Source organism: Euwallacea similis, chromosome 5, assembly GCF_039881205.1.
Source record: "Euwallacea similis isolate ESF13 chromosome 5, ESF131.1, whole genome shotgun sequence".
NCBI classification, from domain to species: Eukaryota; Metazoa; Arthropoda; class Insecta; order Coleoptera; family Curculionidae; genus Euwallacea; species Euwallacea similis.
The window spans coordinates 2311566-2335122 of NC_089613.1; the positions used below are offsets into that span (position 1 = coordinate 2311566).

At 34.1% G+C, this 23557-nt stretch overlaps 3 protein-coding genes across 5 annotated transcripts; 1 reads left to right on the forward strand and 2 right to left on the reverse strand.

Annotated features, from left to right (window-relative positions):
* Positions 1 to 618: 618 nt before the first annotated feature.
* LOC136408989 (3,4-dihydroxyphenylacetaldehyde synthase-like) lies at positions 619 to 3314 on the reverse strand. Of its 3 annotated transcripts, XM_066390241.1 has the most exons (5): positions 3185 to 3314; positions 2995 to 3126; positions 1914 to 2148; positions 1738 to 1857; positions 619 to 1685 (listed from the first exon to the last, which is right to left on the reverse strand). In XM_066390241.1, the coding sequence occupies exons 2-5, from the start codon at positions 3072 to 3074 to the stop codon at positions 645 to 647; spliced, it is 1476 nt and encodes a 491-aa protein (XP_066246338.1). In that variant the 5' UTR covers positions 3075 to 3126; positions 3185 to 3314; the 3' UTR covers positions 619 to 644. The 3 variants fall into 3 exon arrangements, with proteins under 3 accessions (XP_066246338.1, XP_066246337.1, XP_066246339.1); XM_066390240.1 differs by having other exon boundaries at positions 2995 to 3209; XM_066390242.1 differs by having other exon boundaries at positions 1914 to 2143; positions 2995 to 3202.
* A 1036-nt stretch (positions 3315 to 4350) lies between these two features.
* On the forward strand, positions 4351 to 9708 carry LOC136409310 (spermine oxidase). Its single transcript, XM_066390733.1, has 10 exons — positions 4351 to 4415; positions 4525 to 4746; positions 4801 to 4959; positions 5013 to 5158; positions 5208 to 5399; positions 5457 to 5714; positions 7261 to 7383; positions 7437 to 7547; positions 9018 to 9242; positions 9605 to 9708. The coding sequence occupies exons 1-10, from the start codon at positions 4360 to 4362 to the stop codon at positions 9706 to 9708; spliced, it is 1596 nt and encodes a 531-aa protein (XP_066246830.1). The 5' UTR covers positions 4351 to 4359.
* Positions 9709 to 11788: 2080 nt separating this feature from the next.
* Positions 11789 to 22137, reverse strand: LOC136408988 (aromatic-L-amino-acid decarboxylase-like). The gene is made up of 11 exons (XM_066390239.1): positions 21909 to 22137; positions 20369 to 20450; positions 20016 to 20136; positions 18365 to 18478; positions 16370 to 16472; positions 16166 to 16312; positions 14349 to 14497; positions 13805 to 13944; positions 13589 to 13749; positions 13260 to 13529; positions 11789 to 13203 (listed from the first exon to the last, which is right to left on the reverse strand). The coding sequence occupies exons 2-11, from the start codon at positions 20446 to 20448 to the stop codon at positions 13052 to 13054; spliced, it is 1437 nt and encodes a 478-aa protein (XP_066246336.1). The 5' UTR covers positions 20449 to 20450; positions 21909 to 22137; the 3' UTR covers positions 11789 to 13051.
* Between the last annotated feature and the right edge of the window lie 1420 nt (positions 22138 to 23557).

Sequence of the window (23557 nt, forward strand, 5' to 3'; positions counted from 1 at the left end):
CGCGCAATTTTAGCTGACGGTCTTCCAGTACAATTTTGTGGATTTTCACCACAATTTCTGGAGTGGTCATCTCATTGGACCGACCCCTGCGAAGTGCGTCTTGACCGCGTTTAAATTCTACCACCCGATATTTTACAATTGTTAATGAAGGACCAGATTCTTCCAAAGTAGAATCTCACTCTGCTTTGATGTTAGATGGACTAAGACCATTCAAGTGAAAGCATCGAGTCATCTATGGATGACCAATTTATCCCTCTTCCCAAAATCTCTAAAAGCGTTCATTAAAAACGGCCCCAAAATAAATACAAATCGTAGCATCCTCATACTTTAAGCATAAGCTTTTTAAGGTAAAGTTTTTGTAATATAACCAAATTTTTGACAAAAAATCGCCATTTATATGTCAGGTCGGGTACTTTTAGAACTATCCTTGTATGTCCCTGTATGCAGAACATAAAAGACAGCCTTCGTACTGTATAAATTCATGAATACAATTCTTTTTATGTAAAACATTAGTTAATTTATTAACAAAAATATGCTAAGAATATAAGAACTAAAGTCTAATAATATGGTTTATATGTTACGGGCAAGAATAGATGTTCCTTTAAATTTATTTTTACAACTATTCTCAACTCCGTAATTCTGCATTACACACGACCAGTCCCTATCGCCCTATCAATTTTCCTGCATTTAATATTATCATCCTCAAACTCCTTCAAAACCTCGTTAGTTTGCGATAAAATTTCACTCCAGGATTTGTCAATGTCCTCCTGCTGAGTAAACCGACTGCACACTACGAACCTAAAGAGTAACTGCCCTTTGTAGTAATAGGGCATGATATAGATATTCTTCCTTTTAGCAATTCTCTCTAAAATTACGTGAGTTACTGATTCCTCTCTGAGAAGCCGAAAACACACCACTCCCAAAGTTGAAATCACTACTTTGAATCTCTTGTCGGCTTTTACAAGTCCTTCCAAGTATGTGGCTAAACCAATATGGTGTCTTACGTGGTTCTGAATTCCTCGCACTCCATAAATCCTAATCACAAACCACAGTTTAAGGGCTCTGAATCTACGCACGTCTGGAATTTGCCTGTGCTCTAATTCAGGCTCAAACACCGGCACTTTGAGAGTAGCTTTAGCTTTAAAGGCTTCTTCGACAAACTTGCAATTTCGAAACCACATCGCTGAACAATCCCCATTGACGAGCATCCATTTGTGAGGGTTAAAATTAAATGAGTCCACGTATTCAATTCCTTTCAAGAGATAACGATATTCAGGACAGGCTAGGGCTGTTCCTGCATAGGCAGCATCAATATGAAGCCACATTTTCTCATCTGTGCATATTTGCCCAATTTCCTCTAGATTGTCCATAGCGCAGGTGCCAGTGGTCCCCAAGGAGGCAACAACACAGAATGGAATAAGGCCTTGTTCTTTGTCTTTCTTTATAGCTTCGTGCAAAACGTCTCCTCGCAAAGAACCTTCAGAATCAGTGGGAAGGAGCCTCATTTTTACTGAAGCTATGAGGCCAGATTTCTCCACTGATGAATTCGATTCGTTCGAGGTATACGCCACCAACTTTTCTTCAGCCTCCCAATCTGGAAACGGGGTTCCCTCAGTTTTCAGTTGTTGAATTTTTTTGTGCTTTGCTGAGAGTATTCCCACTAACGTAGATTCACTTGCTGCGCTCTAAAATCAACCACATAAGTAACATTCTCGTATTGCTAATGCTTTGGCAGACCTGAATCAGGCCTCCTCCAGGTCCCTCAGAGCAATTTAAGAACTCTTCAGGCAATCCCAGTATTTTGGCCAGCCAATCCATTACTCGCACTTCTAGTTCCACAACTGCAGGACTAGATTCCTGAAACGAAAATACTTTAGACATTTTTTGTTTCATAACGAAGTATAATAACAGACCCATTCCGTGGCTACAGCGCCGATGCCAGCCATAAAGAGTTCGCCGACGATGGCGGGATAGGATTGTCCCGTTGGAAAGAACGCATGGAAGTATGGCGAATGCCAATGAGTTAACCCCGGAACTATTGTTTTGTTGATGTCTTCCATTAAGGAATTCCAGTGCTCTCCTTTTTCAGGAGCTACTTTTGGTAGGGCTTGACTTAGATAGCCAGGTTCAACGTTTGGTAGAACTGGCCTAAAGTACGTGTTTTCCGTTAGAATGAAATAGAACATGGAAAAGAAAAAGTGTGCTGGTTTTAAAAGTTGTGGACATATTTAGCCTTTTCAAATTACGCTGGCAGTCCATAAGATGATTACTTTTCTGAGATCGAGCCCCTTTCAACCATCCCAATTTTCTGTCGTCAGCATCATACCAATTGGTCATTTCATGAAATTTGAAATTCTTGATAGTAGATTTCGAGTTATTTGAAGAAATTACAGGCAATGCGCGATTTTTTTCTATTCATCTGGCTTAAGTCGATGAGTCTTTTAATTACGTTAAAAATGTTGTGTTTTCTACCTTATTTCCACAAATACTCACAAAACCTTTACAGATATGGAATAAATGCAAGTGACACAGAAGTTTCTAAATTAAATAAAAAATTCAAATTTCCTGAAACAAATGGTCAGTGGCGTAGCACAGAAAAAATAAGACAGACAAAAAGGTGCTTAACCTCCGAAATATCACTGCCCTGCATAGGCTAAAAATTTCAGAAAATATCTTAGAAACCGTAGGAGCTATAAACAAAAAAAACAAATAAAAATTTTTATCACTTTAAATTTCGAAAACTAAATGTTAAAACATACAAGTATAAACTTTTCTATATATTTTTCGGAGTTCTATGGCCTGTTAAATTTTTCCTATTAAATCCTGCATCACCCTGTATATGCTGAGGAAAAGTTACAAAGGAAAACAACCGCTCTAATACATATTTTAAACCTACTACGCAAAGAGAGAAAATATGGCGAAAAGACTGAGTTTTCATTAATTAATTTTTCCCAGAAAGACTTACTTCTATTGGTAAACAAATACAGTACTTACACGTTTCTTATATTTTCACAATAATTTGCGATGAATTCTATAGAGGCACCAGCGAAATCTTTGAACTCTTGTATGTTCATCTTATCATCGTCACCTCGAAAGGAATGCGGTATTATTTCACCAAATCATATACTGTAAGAAGAAGGGTTTCAGCAACTTTCTCCATTTCCGTTTACATCATTCGTAATACTTATATGATCACCTGCTTGCCGTGTTGATGTCATAATGTTAACCGGAATAAAGAGTGGTCAATGGACCAATAGTTCTAAGTAGGACTTTTAAAAAGTAAGAGTGCGCGTTAGGAAAAGTAAATTAATTTGAAGAGATAAGGAAAATAGTCTAATAGGAAGGTTTTATTAGTTTATCTTTTTGATAAATATTTATTTGAGAGTCGAACCGCCTGTGACGTGTCTCGGCTGCTGCGATAAGGGTGTTTACTAAGAGGAGTGCACTATTATTTCTTGTGCGAGGTGATGTTGAGCTCAAGATCGTTAAGGAATAGTTTGTAAAAAATGTTTCCACAAGAAGTAATGCTAAATAATGCTCTAATAATGGAAAACCCACATGGAGCACCAATGGCAGATATACAGACAGGCAGCGCAAAGTAATTTTGCCGCTATTTAAGACGAAATTGTAATTCTAAAACAGCAATTAAATACAATACAAATAAACACCAGTAAAATAATAAGAGAAAAGAGTAAAAAGATCAGTGTACTACAGAAATATATATATTATAGATATAATATTATAGACACGATGCTGCCAAAAAAAAACCTATAAACCGGTTCTTGCAAATTAAGAAGCTTTACATGTAAAATTTAGTAATAAAATATTGCTATTGCCGAAATTTTTCTCGCCCTGTATCTTCAAAACAAAGAGACTTTGCAAAAATCATTTGAAGAACAAAATATTCTTAGAATAATCAAGGAAATAACCCCCTAAATTTTTGTTGTGTGTTTAAAGGACACCTTGTATAATTACAATCCATACACTTTAGTTTTGTTAATCTTCGTTGAATAATAATTTTTTTCCTTCCTAGTTCTTTCCACATATGTACATTATACAGACATACATTATTTTTCCTTATTTTTATTAACATGATGAAACAATGTCACTCTTAAAACTGCCGTTTAAAATAAACTGTCTTTTAGTTCATAAAGCATAGGTGTTTTTAATTTCTACCTTTTCTATTATCAAGGAAGTTCCAGCAAATTGATTCTGCAACTCTGGAACACCTTCCGATAGTCAGACTGTATCCCCAATAAACAACCCACCAAACTAATGACCAATCATCCTTATGTCAAATAATTAATAATCGAAAAATCATTAATCATCAAAGTTTAAATACCTAAATTTGAATTGAAAATGTTCGTGCAAGCATTGTCGCCTTTCAACAGTTTGCTTCTTGGTAGAAACGGCAGGTAAGCATTATTGAAACCACAAGGAAAATTCACATAGAAAATGAAAGTCATAGTTAAACACTTCTTATATTTGACTTACTCCATGACACAATAATGGATGTTGTTGTAGATTTAGTGTGATCCTAAGCACCGTTCTTCGAACATTTTCTGCGGCAAAAAAAGATCCAACCAAAGGTTTGAAGGAATGCGTGATCACCGACAGCATGATAGATCCCTGCACTGCGGAACCTTCAGTAGTGATTATTGGAGCAGGCATTGCAGGGCTCAGTGCAGCTCAGAGGCTATCTCAGTGTGGACTCAGCAAATTCACTGTTCTCGAAGCAACAGATAGGTTTTCTAAGAAAAACCTTAATATTCCCTATGCATTACAAAACTTGTGACTTAGGCCAGGAGGAAGAATCCATTCTTGTTGGTTTGGCGATGTTGTAGCTGAGATGGGTGCCCAATATATTCATGGAGCCTGCATTAACAACCCAGTGTTTACTCTGGCAGCCCAAGAAGGATTGCTGAAATCCCCCTTGAAAAGAAGCGATTCTTCCAAAGGGTACTGTAACAGAAATTTTACCCTAAGCTCCTTTTAATACACCGTTTCGTTAGAATTCATTTAACAAGCGATGGAAGGGCCATTGATCATGCCACTGCAATGGTGGCTCACCACGTGTTTGACCAAATCCAGCGAGAAGCTGTATCTCTCTTCGCCATGGGATGTGGCAAGGAACACGGATCTCTTTTGAACTTCTTTAGTAAATCCACTAACCCATCCTATAATACGCTCTAAAAAAGTTTGTGAAGGTTTAAGAATTCAACAAGAACTGCAGAACTTTCCCGAAAACCAAAGATGCAAAGTATCCAGGATTTTGTACGGTCTCACACATAGAATCCGAAAAAAAGTTGGTGAAGACTTGAACGAAGTCAGCGCTGACAACTACGGCAGTTTTATCGGTCTTCCTGGTGGTAGCGTTCAGATACCTCTGGGTTTTATAGGTAAAATATCAGAGCATTGTGATAAGACGTTCACCACTAAAAACGTTTCTATTTTAGGGATTCTATCACCGCTCCTCAAAGAGCTTACAAGCTGCAGCGTCAAATTTAATAAACCTGTAGGATTGATAAGGTGGAACACTGTCCAAGAAAGGAAGAACGGAAGTCCTAGAGCGATAGTTCAATGTTGCGATGGAGAAGAGTATTGCGCAGATTACGTGGTTATTACCGTGTCCCTGGGAGTGTTAAAAGAGCACGCAGAAGAAATGTTTTGTCCATCATTGCCGGCAAATAAAATGGACGCCATCCAGAATTTGGGTATGATGCAATTTAACATACGAACACACTGTACTATCAGGTCACATAAGCTCATAGGATGTCACACATATGATATGGTTAATGACATAACAAAATAGACATCGCAAGGATACGAGGATAGTCCCAGAAGTACACAATCTAACACTTAAAGAAAAAATAATTTTAGAAAATATAACATTATTTCTCAACACAGTCTCCTTTGAGATTGATACACTTTTTCCAGCCTTTTCCATGTTCTGTGGCTTCTACACCCTGTTTATTTAAAGCACATAAGTTTCGAATATTTCAAAATAGGTATTAACCTCGGACTTCATTTCTTCATTATTGGCAAATCTCTTTCCACCGAGTTAATTTTTAAAGTTTGTAAAAAGAATATAATCTGAGGAAGCTAAATCTGGCAAATACGGTGGGTGAGGGAAAAATTTGAAACCAAGATGATTGATTTTCGCCATCGCTATGACGAAAGTGAAAACTGGTATGTTGTCTTAATGAAACAAAACTTTCTTTTTCGCCAAATGCGTTTGCTTTTTCCTAATTTCTTCGCTCAAATGCTGCAATAAATTTGCATAATATTTTCCATTTATTGTTTTTCCTTTACTGATGCCATCACCTTTCCTGCAGACGGAACGGTTTTTACTTTCTTTGGAGCCGATCCTCCCCTTTGAATCCATTGTTTTGACTGCTCTTTTGTCTCGGGTATGAAATGATGGACCCACGTTTCATCCATGGTTATGAATCGACAACTCAGCTTTATTGCTGCGAAATTTTGCCAAACGCTCCCTATTTATTCAATTGTAAGTAATCACAGCACCCATCTTGCGCACAGCTTTCTCACATTTAATTATTGGGTCAAAATAAAATGTACAGTACTTTTTGAAATGTTTATCATGTCTGCTAACTCGCGAAATTTGAGCCGATAGTCTTCCAATACAGTTTTGTGGATTTTCACCACAATTTTGGAGTGGTTATCTTATTGGGTCAACCACTAAGGAGTTCCTCTTAGCAGCTCATAAGATCGCGTTTAAACTCTACCACCCAATATTCTACGGTTGTCAACGAAGGACCAGATTCCCCCATAATAGAATCGAACTCAGCTATGACGTTGGATAGACTAGGACCTTTCAAGTGAAAGTACCGAATCACGCATCGATGACAAATTTTTTTCATATTCACAAAATCTCTAAAAGTGTTCGCTAAAAACGCCTTCAAAACAAGCATAAGTCAACGAAGTACCCTCAAACTTTAAATATAAGCCTTTTAAGATTAGGTCTTTGTAATATAGGTAGATTTTTAACAAATATGTTAGGTCGGGTGTTTCTGAGACTACCCTCGTACCTTCCGCCATGACAAACTGTCAACTTCCTAGACCTTCACAAAATATTGAAAAAATTCAAATTAAAAAAAAAATTAAATATGTAGGAAAGCCACTACACTTTAATCCCATCACACAAGGTAGCTAGGTAAGCTCATTTGATAAGACACCGGTCCTCCCTTTAGATTTGCACTTTAGCTTAGCACTTCATGACATAGTTTTTCCATGTTCTAGGCTATGGCAACATCAACAAGATCTATCTCGACTATGAGAAGCCATTCTGGGTGTGGTCGGAAGGAGGAATAAAGTTTGCTTGGTCACCCGATGAATTGATTCATCGAAGTGACTGGACTAAAGGTACGGGACAGCTGTTATGCAATAACGGCAACGAAAAATTATTTGGATTTTAGGATTAGTTTCAGTAGAAGAAGTGGAAAACAGCAAACATGTTTTGTGTGCCTTCATTTGTGGGCCAGAATCCATTGTTATGGAGCATTGTTCGGATGAAGAAGTAGCGGAAGGTAAAACGAATGACTTTTAAAATTTTTGTGGTTTTTGTCCAGGGAGCCTTCCAAGGATTTTCTTGAACTTTGACTCTCTTAGCATAAGAACCTCAGGCTGAATCAGATTTCTTATATAATTTATCGGCCATGAGTTTCTTGTTGATACATTGCCTCGACTTTTCAAAACCTTTTATTACCTTTGGCTTGAACATATGAATTCAATTTAGACTCACACGGTTAGTTCAGGGTACACAGTGCAAGTACTGGCCCCCATTGCCTTACTCATTGAGGAAAGAAGTGAATTAAGTAAACTTTTACGGATAATGGATCAAATCAGGAAAGATGTAAAAAAACAACTATTAGGAAATGTCAAGAACGATAGACAAATCTAAAAGATAAAGGTCAGTGGACTAAGCGATTAATTCCGGACTTGGAACTCTGAACTTCGTGTCGACGCAAACGCCTAAATTACTATTTAATATAGCCATTCAGAGGTCAACTTTAGATGTTTCCCACTCTGTTGATGGTACCCGATTGCAGGAATTGCGGAGTTGAAATATTTTTGAACATTGTATATTTCAATATCCAACTTTCCAAGAACAAAAGGGAGAAGCTAATCGTATGTGTAGAAATCTTAACTCAAGAATCTATGATCAACGGAATGCTGGAAAGCAAAACAAAATGGAACCGCTGCAATAACGCCATTTCTGCAATAGTACGAGAAAAAGTAAAGACAGAACGTGCTGTACGAGATGAATAACCGATTTTTACAAAGGAGAGGTACTAAAAAATCAAAGAAGGAATAAAAAATGCTCCACCAAGCAGGGCTCTATAATCTAGAAAACAAAATTAAGAGCGAAACAAAAGGACATCAGTCGGATACAAGGAGGCAACAATTAGCAGGACAAACCATAGACACCTCTCCATTCCGATCATATATCTCACAGGGACAGATTCGGATCGAAACAAGATATTATAGATCACAGAAATTCCCAGATTTTTAGTGAGTAGGGCGAATCCTACACTATCCGACAAACAGAACAACATCAGGTCAGATGTCTTTTAAAGATTTTTCTTGTGAAGAAAAAAGTTCATGGTAGTAAGATTTGCCCAAATTTTTCTTATAAAATGTTAAAATATTATCATAACACTATGGGATATATAATATTATGGGAGGAGTCATGTTCAACAGCTTTTTTAAATTTTTGTTAATAAAAGATAACTTAGAAAATGTCATTAAAATATCTCTTTCGTTTTGAAGAAATTTATAAATTTCCATTTTTTTAAACTAAGTTTCAACGCCCTGTACTTCTTCAACGAAGCATTTTCAAAATATGGTTTATATAGCAAACTGGCATTATTTTTCGACGTAGAATCCGTCGTTAAGATTTCTCGTAATCATTAAAAAACACCCTGTAGATCTTTCGCAAACATCATTGCTTTATGGAAGATACAAACCATTTTCCTGATCATTTTTATTATCAACAGGAATAACCAAAGTTCTTAGACAGTTTACTGGAGATCCTTCCTTGCCCTACCCTTGTACGATCCTTCGGTCAAAATGGAGCTCCGATCCTTATTTCTGCGGATCATTTTCCCACATGAGCCTGTCTTCCAAAGTAGAACACCAATGCGATCTCAGCAGCCCAGTGCATGGCTCTTGTGATCCAGTATCACCGATTTTACTCTTCGCTGGGGAAGCTACCTGTGCTGGTAAGACTTTCATAAAATTTATCATCCATATTTAATTTGAGTCACTAATAGGAAACAATTAGTGCGTCTTGTGTAGCAGATTGTGAATATTTTTCAGATCTAGTTTTGCAGTTATTTCGTTAGGTATATCTTACCCAATTTCCATATTTAATTTTTATTTGAATGTGCATAAACAGTGCATAAATCTCAATCCTACGAACTTTTTGTATCTTTTTACTTTGCGGCCTATTACTGATTGAAACATTAAAGACATAATAAGAAGTTTGACTTTGGTAATTAAAAAAATAAAAATGGACTTGTTTAAATCATGTTTTATCTATCTATATTGTCCCTAATTCACTGTTTATACTTCTTTTTTGTAGGTTATCACTCTACGGTTCACGGGGGCAGAATAAGCGGAATTCGTGAGGCGGAAAGGATTGTTCGGTTAACCAAGAAATTCGGAGGACCACCACCGAATCTGTGAGGATACCTTACAAATACTATGTCAACGTTTTTGAGATCGAACGCAGTCCTCTTATTTAAGAGTTAAATCTTATCGTTTACAGTAATTTTTGTAGATTTTTTTAATTGAATAGAAAATTTATTTTCTACACGAAATAGTTTGAGTTTGGAATTTTTAACGTTTACTCAGAAATAGGAACAGTGGATATGAAATAAGTCGTGAAATTACACAATTGAAATTCGCGAGCAAATTTTCGTTTTGTAATTTTATTAGGCACTTCAAATTCATTACACTTACTTTTGCGTAAACGCTGAAAATTGCAAATTTAACATTTTTTTGATATTTTTTGATCGTACGAATGGAAATAATACTTTGCAAATACGAGCCTGTGAGAAAAAATAGCTTTTTTTTCCAAAATAGTAAAATTGAAAAATAGATTAGTCAATTTGTTTTTGCCAAAAACACATCTATGAGGATATAACCGATGTTGTTCTGCCGTGTATGTATAAAAAGTAAAGGGATCATGGTGAATTTTTTGAAATTTGATTCGTATCCAAAGAGCCCGTAAAAAGCGTAAATTCCATGAAACATGAATTCATGGGTAAAATTGATTTGGAGCAGAATTGCGTTTTGAATTAAAGACATATATCAGTAACATCATCAGTAACAAGTACATATATCAGAAATGTCTAGGGATATTTTATACGTTCAAAAAAATAAATGGTAATTATTAAACTGATTATTTTTAATACATTAATAAAGGATGTTTATTTCTTCATTAGTTACAACAACAACACTTTGATTTATTCATGCTTCAAAGACATACAGGGTGAAATAAAAAATAAGTTTTTCATATAAAATTAATTCGAGCATTGTTCGTTTGAAATATTATAAAAAAACTTAAACAATTAAAATTAATATCTCGTGCGTGCCTCTTTGGCCTTCGTTACTGCCTGGGCATACTTAAAATTAAATTATCTAATAAATTTTGAGGGATAGATTTCCATGTTTCACGTAGACATTGAAACAGTTGATATCGGTTCTCATATTGACCATTGTTCCTTAAAACCCTTCTTTGGAGCATGACCCCATGCATGCTCGATTGGATTGAAATCGGGTGATCTTTGTTTATTGATATTTAAAGCCACTATTTATCATTTTTAACTTTTAAAAAATATGTTATAAAGTAATATCCCTAGACGTTTGCGATGTGTGTACCTCGTCACTTAAAAGACGGCAGTTAGTAGTAATCCGGCTAATCGTAAAATGCCATGCGACTTCTTACATTAGGAAAATCTTGGCTCCATTAGGTATATGATGCTACAAATTTTAAATTTCTATCTGTAACAATAATTGAGTTCGCGCCATGTAATTCGATTTACGTCACCCAGTGTACATAAGGCCGTAAAAGCTGGCTTCACTAATAAGATACCTCACACGGTGAGTGTTTTCTGTGTTAAAAAAGTATTAAGAAACTTTTTGCTTAGGTTCTATAGATTTTTCAGGTTTTCAATGGAAATTGTTATTATCAGTATTTTTAAAGACCTTCAAAAGATGGTTAACCAAATTAGTATGAGAAAAACACATCTAAAACTTGTCGTGCTACTACAATGACCGTGACCGGTTTTAATAGTTTTTGGGTGGCGTCATACTCGTAATACGAGTAAACTTCTTTGTTTTGTGCAGATAATAATTTAAAACGCAAAAAACACAACTTATTTATCTCATAAACATGTATTCTGTCACATTTTATTTAATTTTTACATACAGAAATTAGTTATATCTTAATATATATCTTTATCTCTACGATCCAAGGAGCAAAATTAAGCGGCACCAGAGAGGCGGAGAGGATTCTGCAACTCATATAGAAATATAGAGACTCTCCGCCTGTTTTCTGAAACTTTAACTAAGTTAACCTATAGAGACTTATAAATAAATTGTATTTTTCTGAATTTTAGCAGTTTTATCGGTAATTGGATATAAATAATAGTTTTTTACAAAAGAAATTATCCATATTATCCTTTGATACTACAAAATATTAGTAATTTGGCAGTAAAATGTATTATGTAAATTAGTCGAACATCAGGAAAACAATTAAAAAATTATTTTCCTAAATCGAAACAAACCTTAAAAACCTCCAATTAAAATTAATATAGACAAATAATTTGTTGGTTTTTTTCTAAGAAAATCATGCACATTCAGGGAATTATATATTTTTATATTTTTTATTCTTACATAATAATACTTATAATCGTTTCCTCATCTGACCCAACACACATATATCGACCATCCCTCATTCTGCCATTATAACTTAACTGAGCACGCGGTGTTTACAGGATGTTTCCAAAATACGGTCCGTAACTTCAGAATACAGTTTCTTATGACATTTAAAAAAAACTGTCTCTAAACATGTGCCGGAAACCCTTAGATTCCGAGATACATATTGTTAAAAATAAAAAAATATATACATTATTTGAAATAACTTTGGAACGGTCAATATACAGGAATAGTTGTAAGTTGATAAAGAGCTGCATTTTTAATATAAATTTAATTTTTATCTGCCACCAGTGGCGTAGATAGCAGTGAGTCAGTCAAGGTTTTCGTCATAAAATGTAGAAAGCCATTGAATTTTTTGCATTTTTATTATTTTTGGATTCTCCTAATATTTTTCAGCAAAAAAGGTCTTTTGATTTTTTTTGCATAATACTAATCTATTTTTAACGAAAATAAACTCGAAAAACGCCGGAAAAACAAGAAATGCACAAAAAGCAAATTTTGTTTTCAAAATTTTGACAATTTAATATTCAAAATTTCTGAAAATATATGTATATCAACGCCACATCAGGTTGGCCCGAAAACGGAGTAACTAGACGTTCAAATCTCATTGTAACAAACAAAGATAAAGCTATATTTGTTGATTGGCAACAATTCATTTTTATTTGTGATGTCAGTTTGGTTTTATAGTAAACGGACTTTACGCAACTAGCGGCAGATAAATGTTTATTTTATACCAAATATGCAGCTCTTTACCAATGTACAATAACTGTAAAATTTTAGGATTTTCATTGATTGTTGCAAATTTATTTCAAATAATGATAAGCATGTTTATAGGGAGTTTTTTTATTTAAATACTAACGCAATTGTGTTCTCAAGTTACCGACCGTGTTTAAGAAACACCCTGCAGATACATTTTGTAACTTTAGTAAATTGAGGTAACTAAACTAAGTCGTTGTCTTTTTTAAACACTCTATTGAGAGCTTTACTTGCAAAATTTGGTCTTTTTTCAACGGAAAATGGGCATATAACAGTATCTGAACATGTTGAATAAACGTTTCTTAAAGCTCCGAAACATTCCTGCCAATTTTCATACCCCATTTCCGCTGAAAACCTCATCAGCCGCCTCTTTAACTTCATTCCAGGACACATCCATGTCTTTCTCTTCGCTATACTTGGAGCAAATTGCTAAACGTATGAAGTAAGTCTCTCTGATTTTGGACGGAACTAAGTGAATAACACCTGGAAAACGCCAAATTTAAGGAAATTTGTAGTCCATAAATGTAAACTTTGCTCACCTCGTCCATTAATTCTTTTCAACAGCACCTCGTTGATTTCATTGGAGACTTTAAGTCTGAAGCAAACCAGGCCCATAATGACCTCTTCGGTTATCTCAAATCTATCATCGCTTCTCACTAAGTTCTCAAAATAATGAGCGAGAGCAATATGTTTCCTAATGTGAGCTTGTAGATTCTCCAAACCATATAACCTTAGGACGAACCATAGTTTCAATGCTCTGAAACGCCTACCTAGGGGAATCTGCCAGTGGCGATAATCAGGGGCGGATCCTATATGGGAGAGTTATAAATGTATGCTTCAACGTATTGTATCTCAAACCGGATTTTACCTTGCTGTTCGTGTTTGAGGTACAACGGATCGACGTTGAAAGCGTTCACAAGCCATGAAGGATCTTTGAGCCACATGGCCGAACAATCGAAGTTGACTAGAAGCCATTTGTGGGGGTTAAAGTTAAAGGAATCTGCCCTTTCGATGCCCTTCATGAGGTACCTATGTAAATGGTTACTTTAACTTCCTGAAGTAATTAACAGTTTCTGAGTAATACCTGTACTCAGGACAAATAAATGCAGATCCGGCGTAGGCCGCATCTACATGAAGCCAGACATCGTTTTCGTTGCAAACTGGCCCTATTTCGTCTAATCTGTCGAAGGTGCATGAAGAAGTTGTTCCCAAAGTAGCTACGCACTATGAGAGAAATGGTAACAAACATTATTTCTACATGAAACATTCATATGAAATATTCCAGGCACCAAGATTTCGGAATAAAGGACTGATTTAGGATTAAAATACCTTAAAATCCTAACACTCAACGTAAAAGGTCAAAGGAGGTTCAATTTGCTAAACTCATTAGGTACTCCTCCGATTCTTTCGAGATTTAAAAAAATTTGATTTTGGGGTAAATTTAAAGGGGTTAGTACCACTTCAGCTTCAAACTAAGCAACACCTACTTCTTGGTTTCCAGGTCTTACAGGCAATATTTTTCATTATAAGTCATTGAAAACCGAAAGATCCGGCAAAATCACCAGTTAATCGAGAATTACGAGTGTAACTTCCTAAGAGAAATGTTTTAAAAGGTTGTTAACGCTTACATAAAATGGAATAAGGCCAGCCTCACGGTCTTTTTTGATGGCTTGTTCAACAGTCTCGCCCCTCAGTTTGTTACTTTCGTCCGGTTGAAGAGAACGTAACTTAACACCACCTAGCAAACCCGCTCGTTCTACCGAAGAATGACTTTGACCTGGATACAATTAGACAATAAGTATCAGTTTTAATATTATATTATAAACCTACCTAGAGGAAACGTTTCAAATTAGTATGGCTAATTAGATCAATAACGCTAAAATTTGACCATTCTTTATTAACTCAAGAACGGGCAGTTTCTGCTAAATTATGGAAAATTATGGGTTCGTAGGGTCAAAATCATAGCTAAGTTTTTTTAAACTATCGTTTCGCAAGATAAAAATCATAATTAAGTCTTGCAAAACGTAGTAGCAGATAGTTCTTCGTTACGCTTATTGACAAAGACTTTGACCTATAAATCAAATGAATATTAAGATATGTCTATGCAAATATAATAAAAACGATCAATCTTTAATTGAGCAATCATAAGCAAAATCGTTTTTCAATGCGTGAAAATATTCAAATTTGCACGTGGTTGGTAAATATAAGTTTGTATTTTTGTTCTTAATTGTACAAATGGCTTTAATTTTATTCTGCCACTAGCTGACTATTTTGACCCTTTTTTGTCCCTTGTAAAATTTTCGCCAGATATACAGTTTCTCTACAAAAAAATTATTTACGATACCTTGTAATTCATCATTGTTGTTTAATCGAAACAAAAACATAAACAAAGTTTTAATTCTAAATTAGTACCAACTTAGTTTAATTCTTACAACAAATGTTAAAAATGTTGACCGTTTTCGTAAATACGTAAATAAATTCGTTAAAAAAAATTATGCTGTACTTTAGACATCGTGTCGGGCTTTTTTACATTGTTTTTACGACAATGATGAATTGCAAGATATAGCAAATAATTTTTTGTAGAGAATCTGTATGTCTGGAAAAAAATTTACAAATAACCAAAAAAGTTCAAAATAAAGTCAGCTAGTGGAAAAAAAATTAAAATCATTTCTATAGGGGGTAATAAAAGTACAAACCTTTATTTACGAACTAGGTGACATTTTTAATATTTTTAGGCATTAAAAAAAGATCCCGCTTACCTCAAAACACGCCAATTTATGTAATAACTTTTAGTTCCAAAATTAATGAAAATGTATAAAATCGTTTAACAATTATTTCAGAAAAACGATATTTATTTGAAAACTTTGCCGCCTTGTAGCGACAAAACAAAGCTTCATTGGATATAGGTAAGTTTGCCTTATTTTTGGTTAAGGAATTTTTAGTCAAGCTTTATACAGTCATTTCAGAGACACCCTGTATATTGATTTGTGACTAAGCAATTTTCGATAACCACTAAGTCTAGTAAGAAAATGATATTTACAGATACTTAACGAATAAATAAATGTCTCTTTGTAAATAGTGTGTATAGAATTGGTTTTATTGAAATACCATCAATGTTCATTTTAAAGACTCCATCCCTTTTTCCTATATTTCTAAGGGAACGTGTTTCTCGACAAACAAAGCTAATAATAGCTGTCGAAGTTTTACTGACAAATATTCAAGAGAACTAGCAGTAATAGGGAATACTGAAAAGGAAAAACTTTGTAATACCCAGAGAATGGTATTAGTGAAGTTCTGGATCAATTTAATAATGAGGTTGAAAAGCTGCAGCTAAAACATAATAGGATTATGCCATATACCTATTCCAAGTCCGCATATTGTTTAAAAATAATGGATACTTTTTTATATAACTTATGATAATTTATATTCCATGAAATCAACTTACTCGACGTGTATCCCACAAGTTTAGCTACAATATCGGATTCCTTCATATCCGGATGCTCCTTCTTCGCAACTGCAACTGCTTTTGCCTTTGCTCCAAGAAGAGCCACCAGAGTAGCTTCACTGGCAGTGCCCTGGATCACGCCTCCACCTATGGAAAATCAAATTGCAGATTTACGAGATATTTCACCTGCAACTGAATATCAACCTTTCCCTTTGGAACAAGCCAAGAACTCCTCCGGTAGTCCCAGGGCTTTGCCTAACCAATCAAGCATTACCACTTCTAGTTCCGTGCATGCTGGGCTGGCGATCTATAGGGATGGTAATAAATACAAAATAAAATGGTACAGAAAACAATTTAGTTGTGTATTAACAGTACTGTCATTTAAGATTACTTATACTACTTATATTACTTATATTATTTAAATTTAAATTAATATTATACAGAGTGTCCGTTTCGGTTTCGTCTTATTATAATAAGCCATTTTCTGTTTATAAGCAAAAAACGAAAAACCAAACTTTCAGTTTATCAAAGGAATTCAGAAATTGTTAGCAACACTGCCTATTGAAAAACACATTCTTGTTAAAATAAATTAATTTTGCAACTTTGCCCTAATATAATCAACCTCATATTCCTCAAGATAACTGAGCTTCCAATGGTGAAGCTCGAAAAATGAACACCTTGTACAGAAATGGTCTGTATATTTAGAGAGCGTCTACTGCTTTTATTATAAAAAAACATAAAATTTAAATAGAAAAGTTATAGGTTTTATGTTAAATCGCCCAAAATGTTACGTACTACAACAGATGAATATTGCAAAGTTAAAAAAGGACAGCAAGCCGGTAAATTTATAATGGAACATGCTGTATATTTTATAAAAATTGAATAGACCTTCATTCCTGATTTCAAAAATATATAACATGTTGACATTTGGTTTAGCCGTTTTGAAGATATCAAAAATCGGAATTATATCGTTTTTTCAAATCGCAATTTTCATAAATAACCAAATGGACCAAACATCATTTGTAATTATCATTTATTTGAATTTATTGAACTCACATTTTCTTAATTTCATCCGTAAAATGAGTTACACAGAAGAAGAAAAATTAACGTAATGAAGTCTATAAAGAAAGAAGTCAAAATTTGAAGGATTTAAGAGAAAGGATCGAAACAAGTATCGATTCATTAAATGAATATCCTGAGCTTATTTGCAATGATCTGTTGAAGTTAGATGAAGATTACAGAAAATGTGTTGAAAATAACGGTGCACACATTCAACACGGTGAATTTTGAATTTTTGTAAATTATTTATTTAAAAAATATATTTATCTTAATTCCATGATATTAAAATGCAATTTGTTTATGTTAGTTCTAAAATAATTCATAATTTCCAAGATGAAAATAATAAATTAATAAATAATAATTACTAATAACGTTCGATCCATCTATTTCAGTAGATTCATTCGTGGTAATTGAGATTTGGAAAAACAATATAATCCCAATTTTTAATATTGCGAAAATGGCTAAACCAAATGTTATATATTTTCAAAATCAGAAAATTATGGTCTATTCGATGTTTATAAAATATACAGGGTATTTGTTGTGTTACGTAACATTTCCTGGCAATTTAGGATAAATCCTACAAGTTTTGTATTTAAAGTTTTTCTTTTTTTTTATAATGAAAGTAGTAGGCGCTGTCTAAATATACGGACCAACCCCGTACATTCAAAGAAAAAAACGGGAATTAAAGGTATTTTAAAAAAGTACATAAATTACTTTGAATTTGGCAAGACTTTAATCTACGATAATTGTCTTGTCAATATTCACTTAAAGGGCAAATTAAGCTCCTTTGGCGTTTAATGACCGAGAGGGCGGCTAACACGCTCCAGAAAACCCTTTTAAAGTCGGAAATGTGCCGTGGAAGGCCGAGAACAAGCTTTTCATTTTACCGGAATGGAATAAAGAGAAGAGCCCTTGATTGTTAAGCACTTGTTGAGTGCCCAAAGCTCGATCAATATATCAACGGTTATGACGTGTTGCTGTGTCAGTGGGAGTTCGCTTCTGGATTTTGATTTATTATTGTTCGACTGCTTTGTTAAGTTAATTAAATTGGTTTCAGACATAAGGTATTTATCAACAAAAGTAGTAGGAAAGCTTTTGATAACAGTACACATTAAGAATTATTTTTGTAAACATACATACCCATGAAAATCCGATACATGCGATGGCTCCACTGAGAATGTCTGCAACTATGGCAGGATAGGAATTCGCTGTAGGAAAATAAGCGTGAAATCTGGGTGAATGCCAATGAGTGACCTGTAATAAAAAGTCATGTTGTAATTTAACATTCTATATTATTACATCGAGCCAACAAAACCGAATAAAATTATATTGGTTTTTCAGAAGTTCAAAACCCAAGAAGGGAAACCTAGAGTCGTGGTGTGCGCTAATGGACTGAGAAGATTCTAACGAATAAAAATGTGAATAGGCAGTTTTCACTTTCACTCAATTACTTCACTTGAAATTAGATGGAGGAAAATGTTTACTCATCTCCACTCGGGTCTATATCGCCTATGGGGATTGTCGATACAGTGGAAACAACGTTCGTTTTTTGTCGATGATGAATGTATGATTACACTGACTCAAAACCTTTTAGATCTACCATTCTTGATTTTTAAGTTCCTTTGCTTAGTTTGAAAAAAGAGTCAAACTCAAATCAAGTTTCATGCTTAGAATACCAAGACAAACCAATAGTTTCATGGTCGACAATTAAGTCTATGGTACCAGTAACTTAATATTTTATTAAAATAATTAAACTATAGGTAAATAAACTAAATTTTTAGTGCAATTTAATTTTTCAGAGTTACGGTGGAAATTCTTTCGAATGCAGGATATATGCAGTTTAAGACGTTTTGAATTTAGCGATTACCACCAGTTACTTCAAATTAAAAAAAACCGCATTTTGAATTTAAGTTAATTCAGGTTATTTTAAGTCTCTATAGTTTGAAAGAAGGTACGTAGAACTAGTAAATATTTTAAATTTTAGTTATTTGTGCTTTCTAAAATTGCAGATTTAAGCTCTGATTAATTCAAGTTATTTCGACTATTCAAAGTTCTATAGTTCGAAGGAAGCACTTCAAGTCCAAGTTGCCTCAATTTAAAACTCTAGAGGAGGCTTCAGTACTTCTTGTAGGTAAACTTAAAACAACATCGAACGTTGACAATAGCACCAATTTTGCCCTTCAGGACAATTTTTGTAATAATCCGGCCCTTTACAAAATAAAAGAGAATCTGTAAAACAATATTTTTTGTAAATTATTGGAATCGTTTTTTCGTAAATTTATCCTCGAATTTATCCCTAAAATTCCTTACAATGACAACTGATTACTCACAAATGTCTCTTTTGAAATGTTCTTAAAAATGCTTTCAACATTTGAATTGATTCTACTTTTTCTTCCTTCATTTCACTATCATTTTAGTAAAATATGGGCAAAAAAACAAAGTAAAATATACTTCTACATTGGAATATAAATAAACGAACAATTTGTAGGAGAATTAATATTGATGCGTTATTAAACTACATAGAAGCAAATATCAAATTGCTTGGATAATTAAATAGTTACTAAGAAGAAACTATTAAATAAAAAATAATATCTTTCCATGAATACGACTTTAATAAATCACTAGACAATGAAATACAATAATATTACTCAACACTTAAGAATTTTTCCATAATTTGTGGTAAATTTGTTTAAAAGCATTTACAGGGAATTTCTAATGATACTCGCTATTTGGTTGTAGATAATTCCTTAAAAACATGTTTTCATATACGTCACTTTTCAAAGGTACTTACCCCTGGCATAATCACTCTTTCTACGTCCTTCAAAACTTCTTCCCAATTTTCCGGTTTTTCTGGGGCGCTATCAGGTATTAGGGGTCTCAGATACCCGGGTTGAACTTCAGGTAAAACTCTCCTGAAATTTTATAAAAAAAAGGATACATTCCTTTGCTTAGCAAAATAAACATTAAAATACATTTTGTCTATGCTGGTACGGTTAGCTTTGTGAAGATAAACATAGGCAAATATACACCAACATTGGCGAAAAAAACAAAATCTTTTCTTTTGAAATTTTATAGTTCAAAATGCATTTAGTCATTATATTCCAATCCCCAAAGGAAATGGGGAGCTGAAAATAATCCACTTACCGATCCCTAATATTCTCCAGATATTCGGCCGTGTAGTCGATCATTGCCTTCCCGAACTCCCTAAACTTATTAGCCTCCATTTCTGCAACATGAGAAAAAGCAATTATAAGTGCTTTTATTCAGAGTTGTGATTTGATTAAAAGCTGCTTCCATATTCAAGAGTTTGAATGAAATTTTGTTAAATTTACCCTTTTGACGCTTGAAAGGAGACACTTATTCTAGGACTTATTTTGACATACTAAATATTTATACGTAGTAGAAATGGAGAAAAAAAGCTTCTGAAGACTCAAAAAAAACTCGTTGACGTTGGAAGAAGGTGCCGTAAAGCATCTTAGAAGAAATTGAGGAAGGCAGAAAAGTGATAAATCACATTCCACTCCTCAAGGTGTCAAGAAAGTGAGGCACTTCTTAACTCTTTAACATTCAGCTAAGAAAAGTAAAGGATTGGAGAAGGAAAAAGCTTGTCAACATTGAGAAGGAACTCATTAAATGGATAGGAAGGCATCTGAAGAATTGGATGGAAAATATATGAAAATGTGTGAATAGAAAAAAAGAGGCCTCCTTGTAAGAAAACATGTAGAAATGAAGAAAGGAAATGAGTCGGAAAGATCGCGTCCATTATGAAAAAAGGCGGAGAAACGAAGATTAGGAACGACGAAGAAATAAAGGATTAAAAATCCTTTAAAAGAATGCTTAGGAAAAATTTCTTTAAAAAAAATTGAAAAATATGTTCCTCTTGGACTTGTCGGTAACTACTTAGTTTTTAAGGAAAGCTTAAAAAAATTCTCATTAAAATCCAAATCTTTGATTAAGTCTTTCCTATCATCGTATATCATTGTGTCTCAGGATATTTTCATATCAGACAAAATGCATAAGCACGTATAATGCAAAAGCGTTACAAACTATAAGAGATAACAACTTAAGAAAAAATGCCTATACACGTGTAAACCACGCATTTCATGCAATATTAATATGGTTCTTGCAAATTTTCAATCAGGTGATATTTATGCAATATAGTGTATTTTGAAAGGAGTAGAAATCAGCTTATAAGTGCAAAGTGCACTTTTTTCCCAAACAGCAACTTTTATGAATTTGCTTAATCATGGCGGCAATACAATAATTGATTTTTTACGGATTTACGAAAAATCGTGCATTAACATTATTTTAACACAACACCAAACAATAGAGTTTCGAGCATACTGTACCATCCATGTTAGGATTATCCTTGGAAATATCCTTTTCAGATGAGCTGCAATATTGTGCGAAAAAAGTATGAAAGTCATTGTTGCAATAAATCAAGGATCATAATTTCATTTTAATTTAGTTTCTTGCGATTCTTTCAACTATTTGCATTTTAATTCATAAAACTGAAACCATTGATGACCGCGCCAGTATCAAGGTGAATACTGAATTGAAATTATTAGCTACTGCAACCGCTATTTTTACTATAATTTGTGGTTGACCATTGAATTAAAATTAGATAACATGAATATGCATGAATTCATTAAACCTTGATTTTCACGTAAACGGAGTGTCTTACCTACAATAAGTAAATAAAAATTTCCTAAAATAGTACTGCTTTAACCCGAAAATCCTGATGAAGCACTAAGCACCGAAACCGCGCGCCTTTCAAAATTCGTAGTTACAGCAGGAGCACCTAAAGTTATACGTATCTTGCAAGAATAACGGTCCGCAGGACTATTAAACCGATCTGGGGCAGTGAAACTGAAAACCAGTGCAGTGTAACGGGTGACTCGTGTATATTCGCTTCTTCGATGGGCAATTTCTAAGCAGAACTGGGAGGGGAGCATTGATTTCTTTCGATGGAGGATGGTAAAACCCTGAACTGGTGGCCGTTGGGATTTTCCTTGATTTGTGGAACCAGTGAAGTCAACCAGGTTCAGGAAATATCGATGACATTGCCTGATAAGTGGTTTGCGACGGGTTGGATTTATGAACAGTATTTACTTAAATATTTTCTCTTATAATGTACTCCAATGCAAAATAGTTTTGTTGGACCTTGATTTAGCTCTTTAACTGTAGGTAGTATCTGGGGAAACGGTACCTCGGCCCCTCTGAGGGAAAATCTCTATAGTTTGTGATAACCGCAGATTTACCATTGATAGCACAATAAAAGTCGTGGTTTGATAATCTAAAGCACTCAAGAAATTTTTCTGTTACATCTATGTGCTTATATCATATACATTTGAATTTTAATATAAGGTTCTTTTCAAAGGTTATGACACCATAAGATCCTGTACAGGGTAATTCAAATTCGCTGCTGGCCATTGAGATCACGAAAACCATTTAAGATATAAGATCGCTTAAATTGGGGCAAAATTGCGCATTTTTGAGTTTTGCTAAATGCCGTTTTAAAATTTGAAAAATCCCAACTACTTCCGAAGATAATCGAAAAAAACCGAAATTACCACAAATGATTTTTTTAAATTTATTTAAAGAATTTTTTAAAAATTAATTTCATGGTGTATTAAAATAGACTCATGGACACTTTTACTCCTTTATAAGATGAAGTCGTTAGATTTTAAATTCAACAATTTCGGAATTTGAGAACCATCATCAACTTCATTTTTTTAAATATGGACCTGAACTTTTTATTGCATTTTTGGAAAGCTTTTGATTCATTGAATTAAATGATGTGTCACACTTGATGAAAACTACTCAGACATAAGTGTTACCATGAAAACAACACGTGACGTGGGCCCTTTTAATAATGCAATAAGAAACTGTTATCTCTCAGCGATTAAGGAGACCAATTTCGGAGTTTTCACTGTATTTAAATATTCACCTTTCATATATTTTAATTTACCGTTTTTTCCTTGGCTACTGAAGACCGTGACCGATTTGTCACCGAAACGTTTAGAAGAATTTTTATTCCAGCCCTTAATGATGTCCCAATGAGCAAGGTAAGTCAAAATAAGTAAAGATGCGCGAGACTACACATAATTTTTGAAGCAAAAAATGAATAAGGCCCTTAAAAAAGCAAGGGCTTGCAAATTTTCATGAAATTTGATCGGTAACTGTGGTCACAATTTGACATAATCGATTTTTTTCGGCCAATTTTCGATTCCAGCTTCTAAAGGATGCATTTTAGGGCACAGGTTTATAGGAAGAAATGGTCTTATTTTGACCTTAAAAATGCTATTTATCTAATATTTGAACCCAATTTTG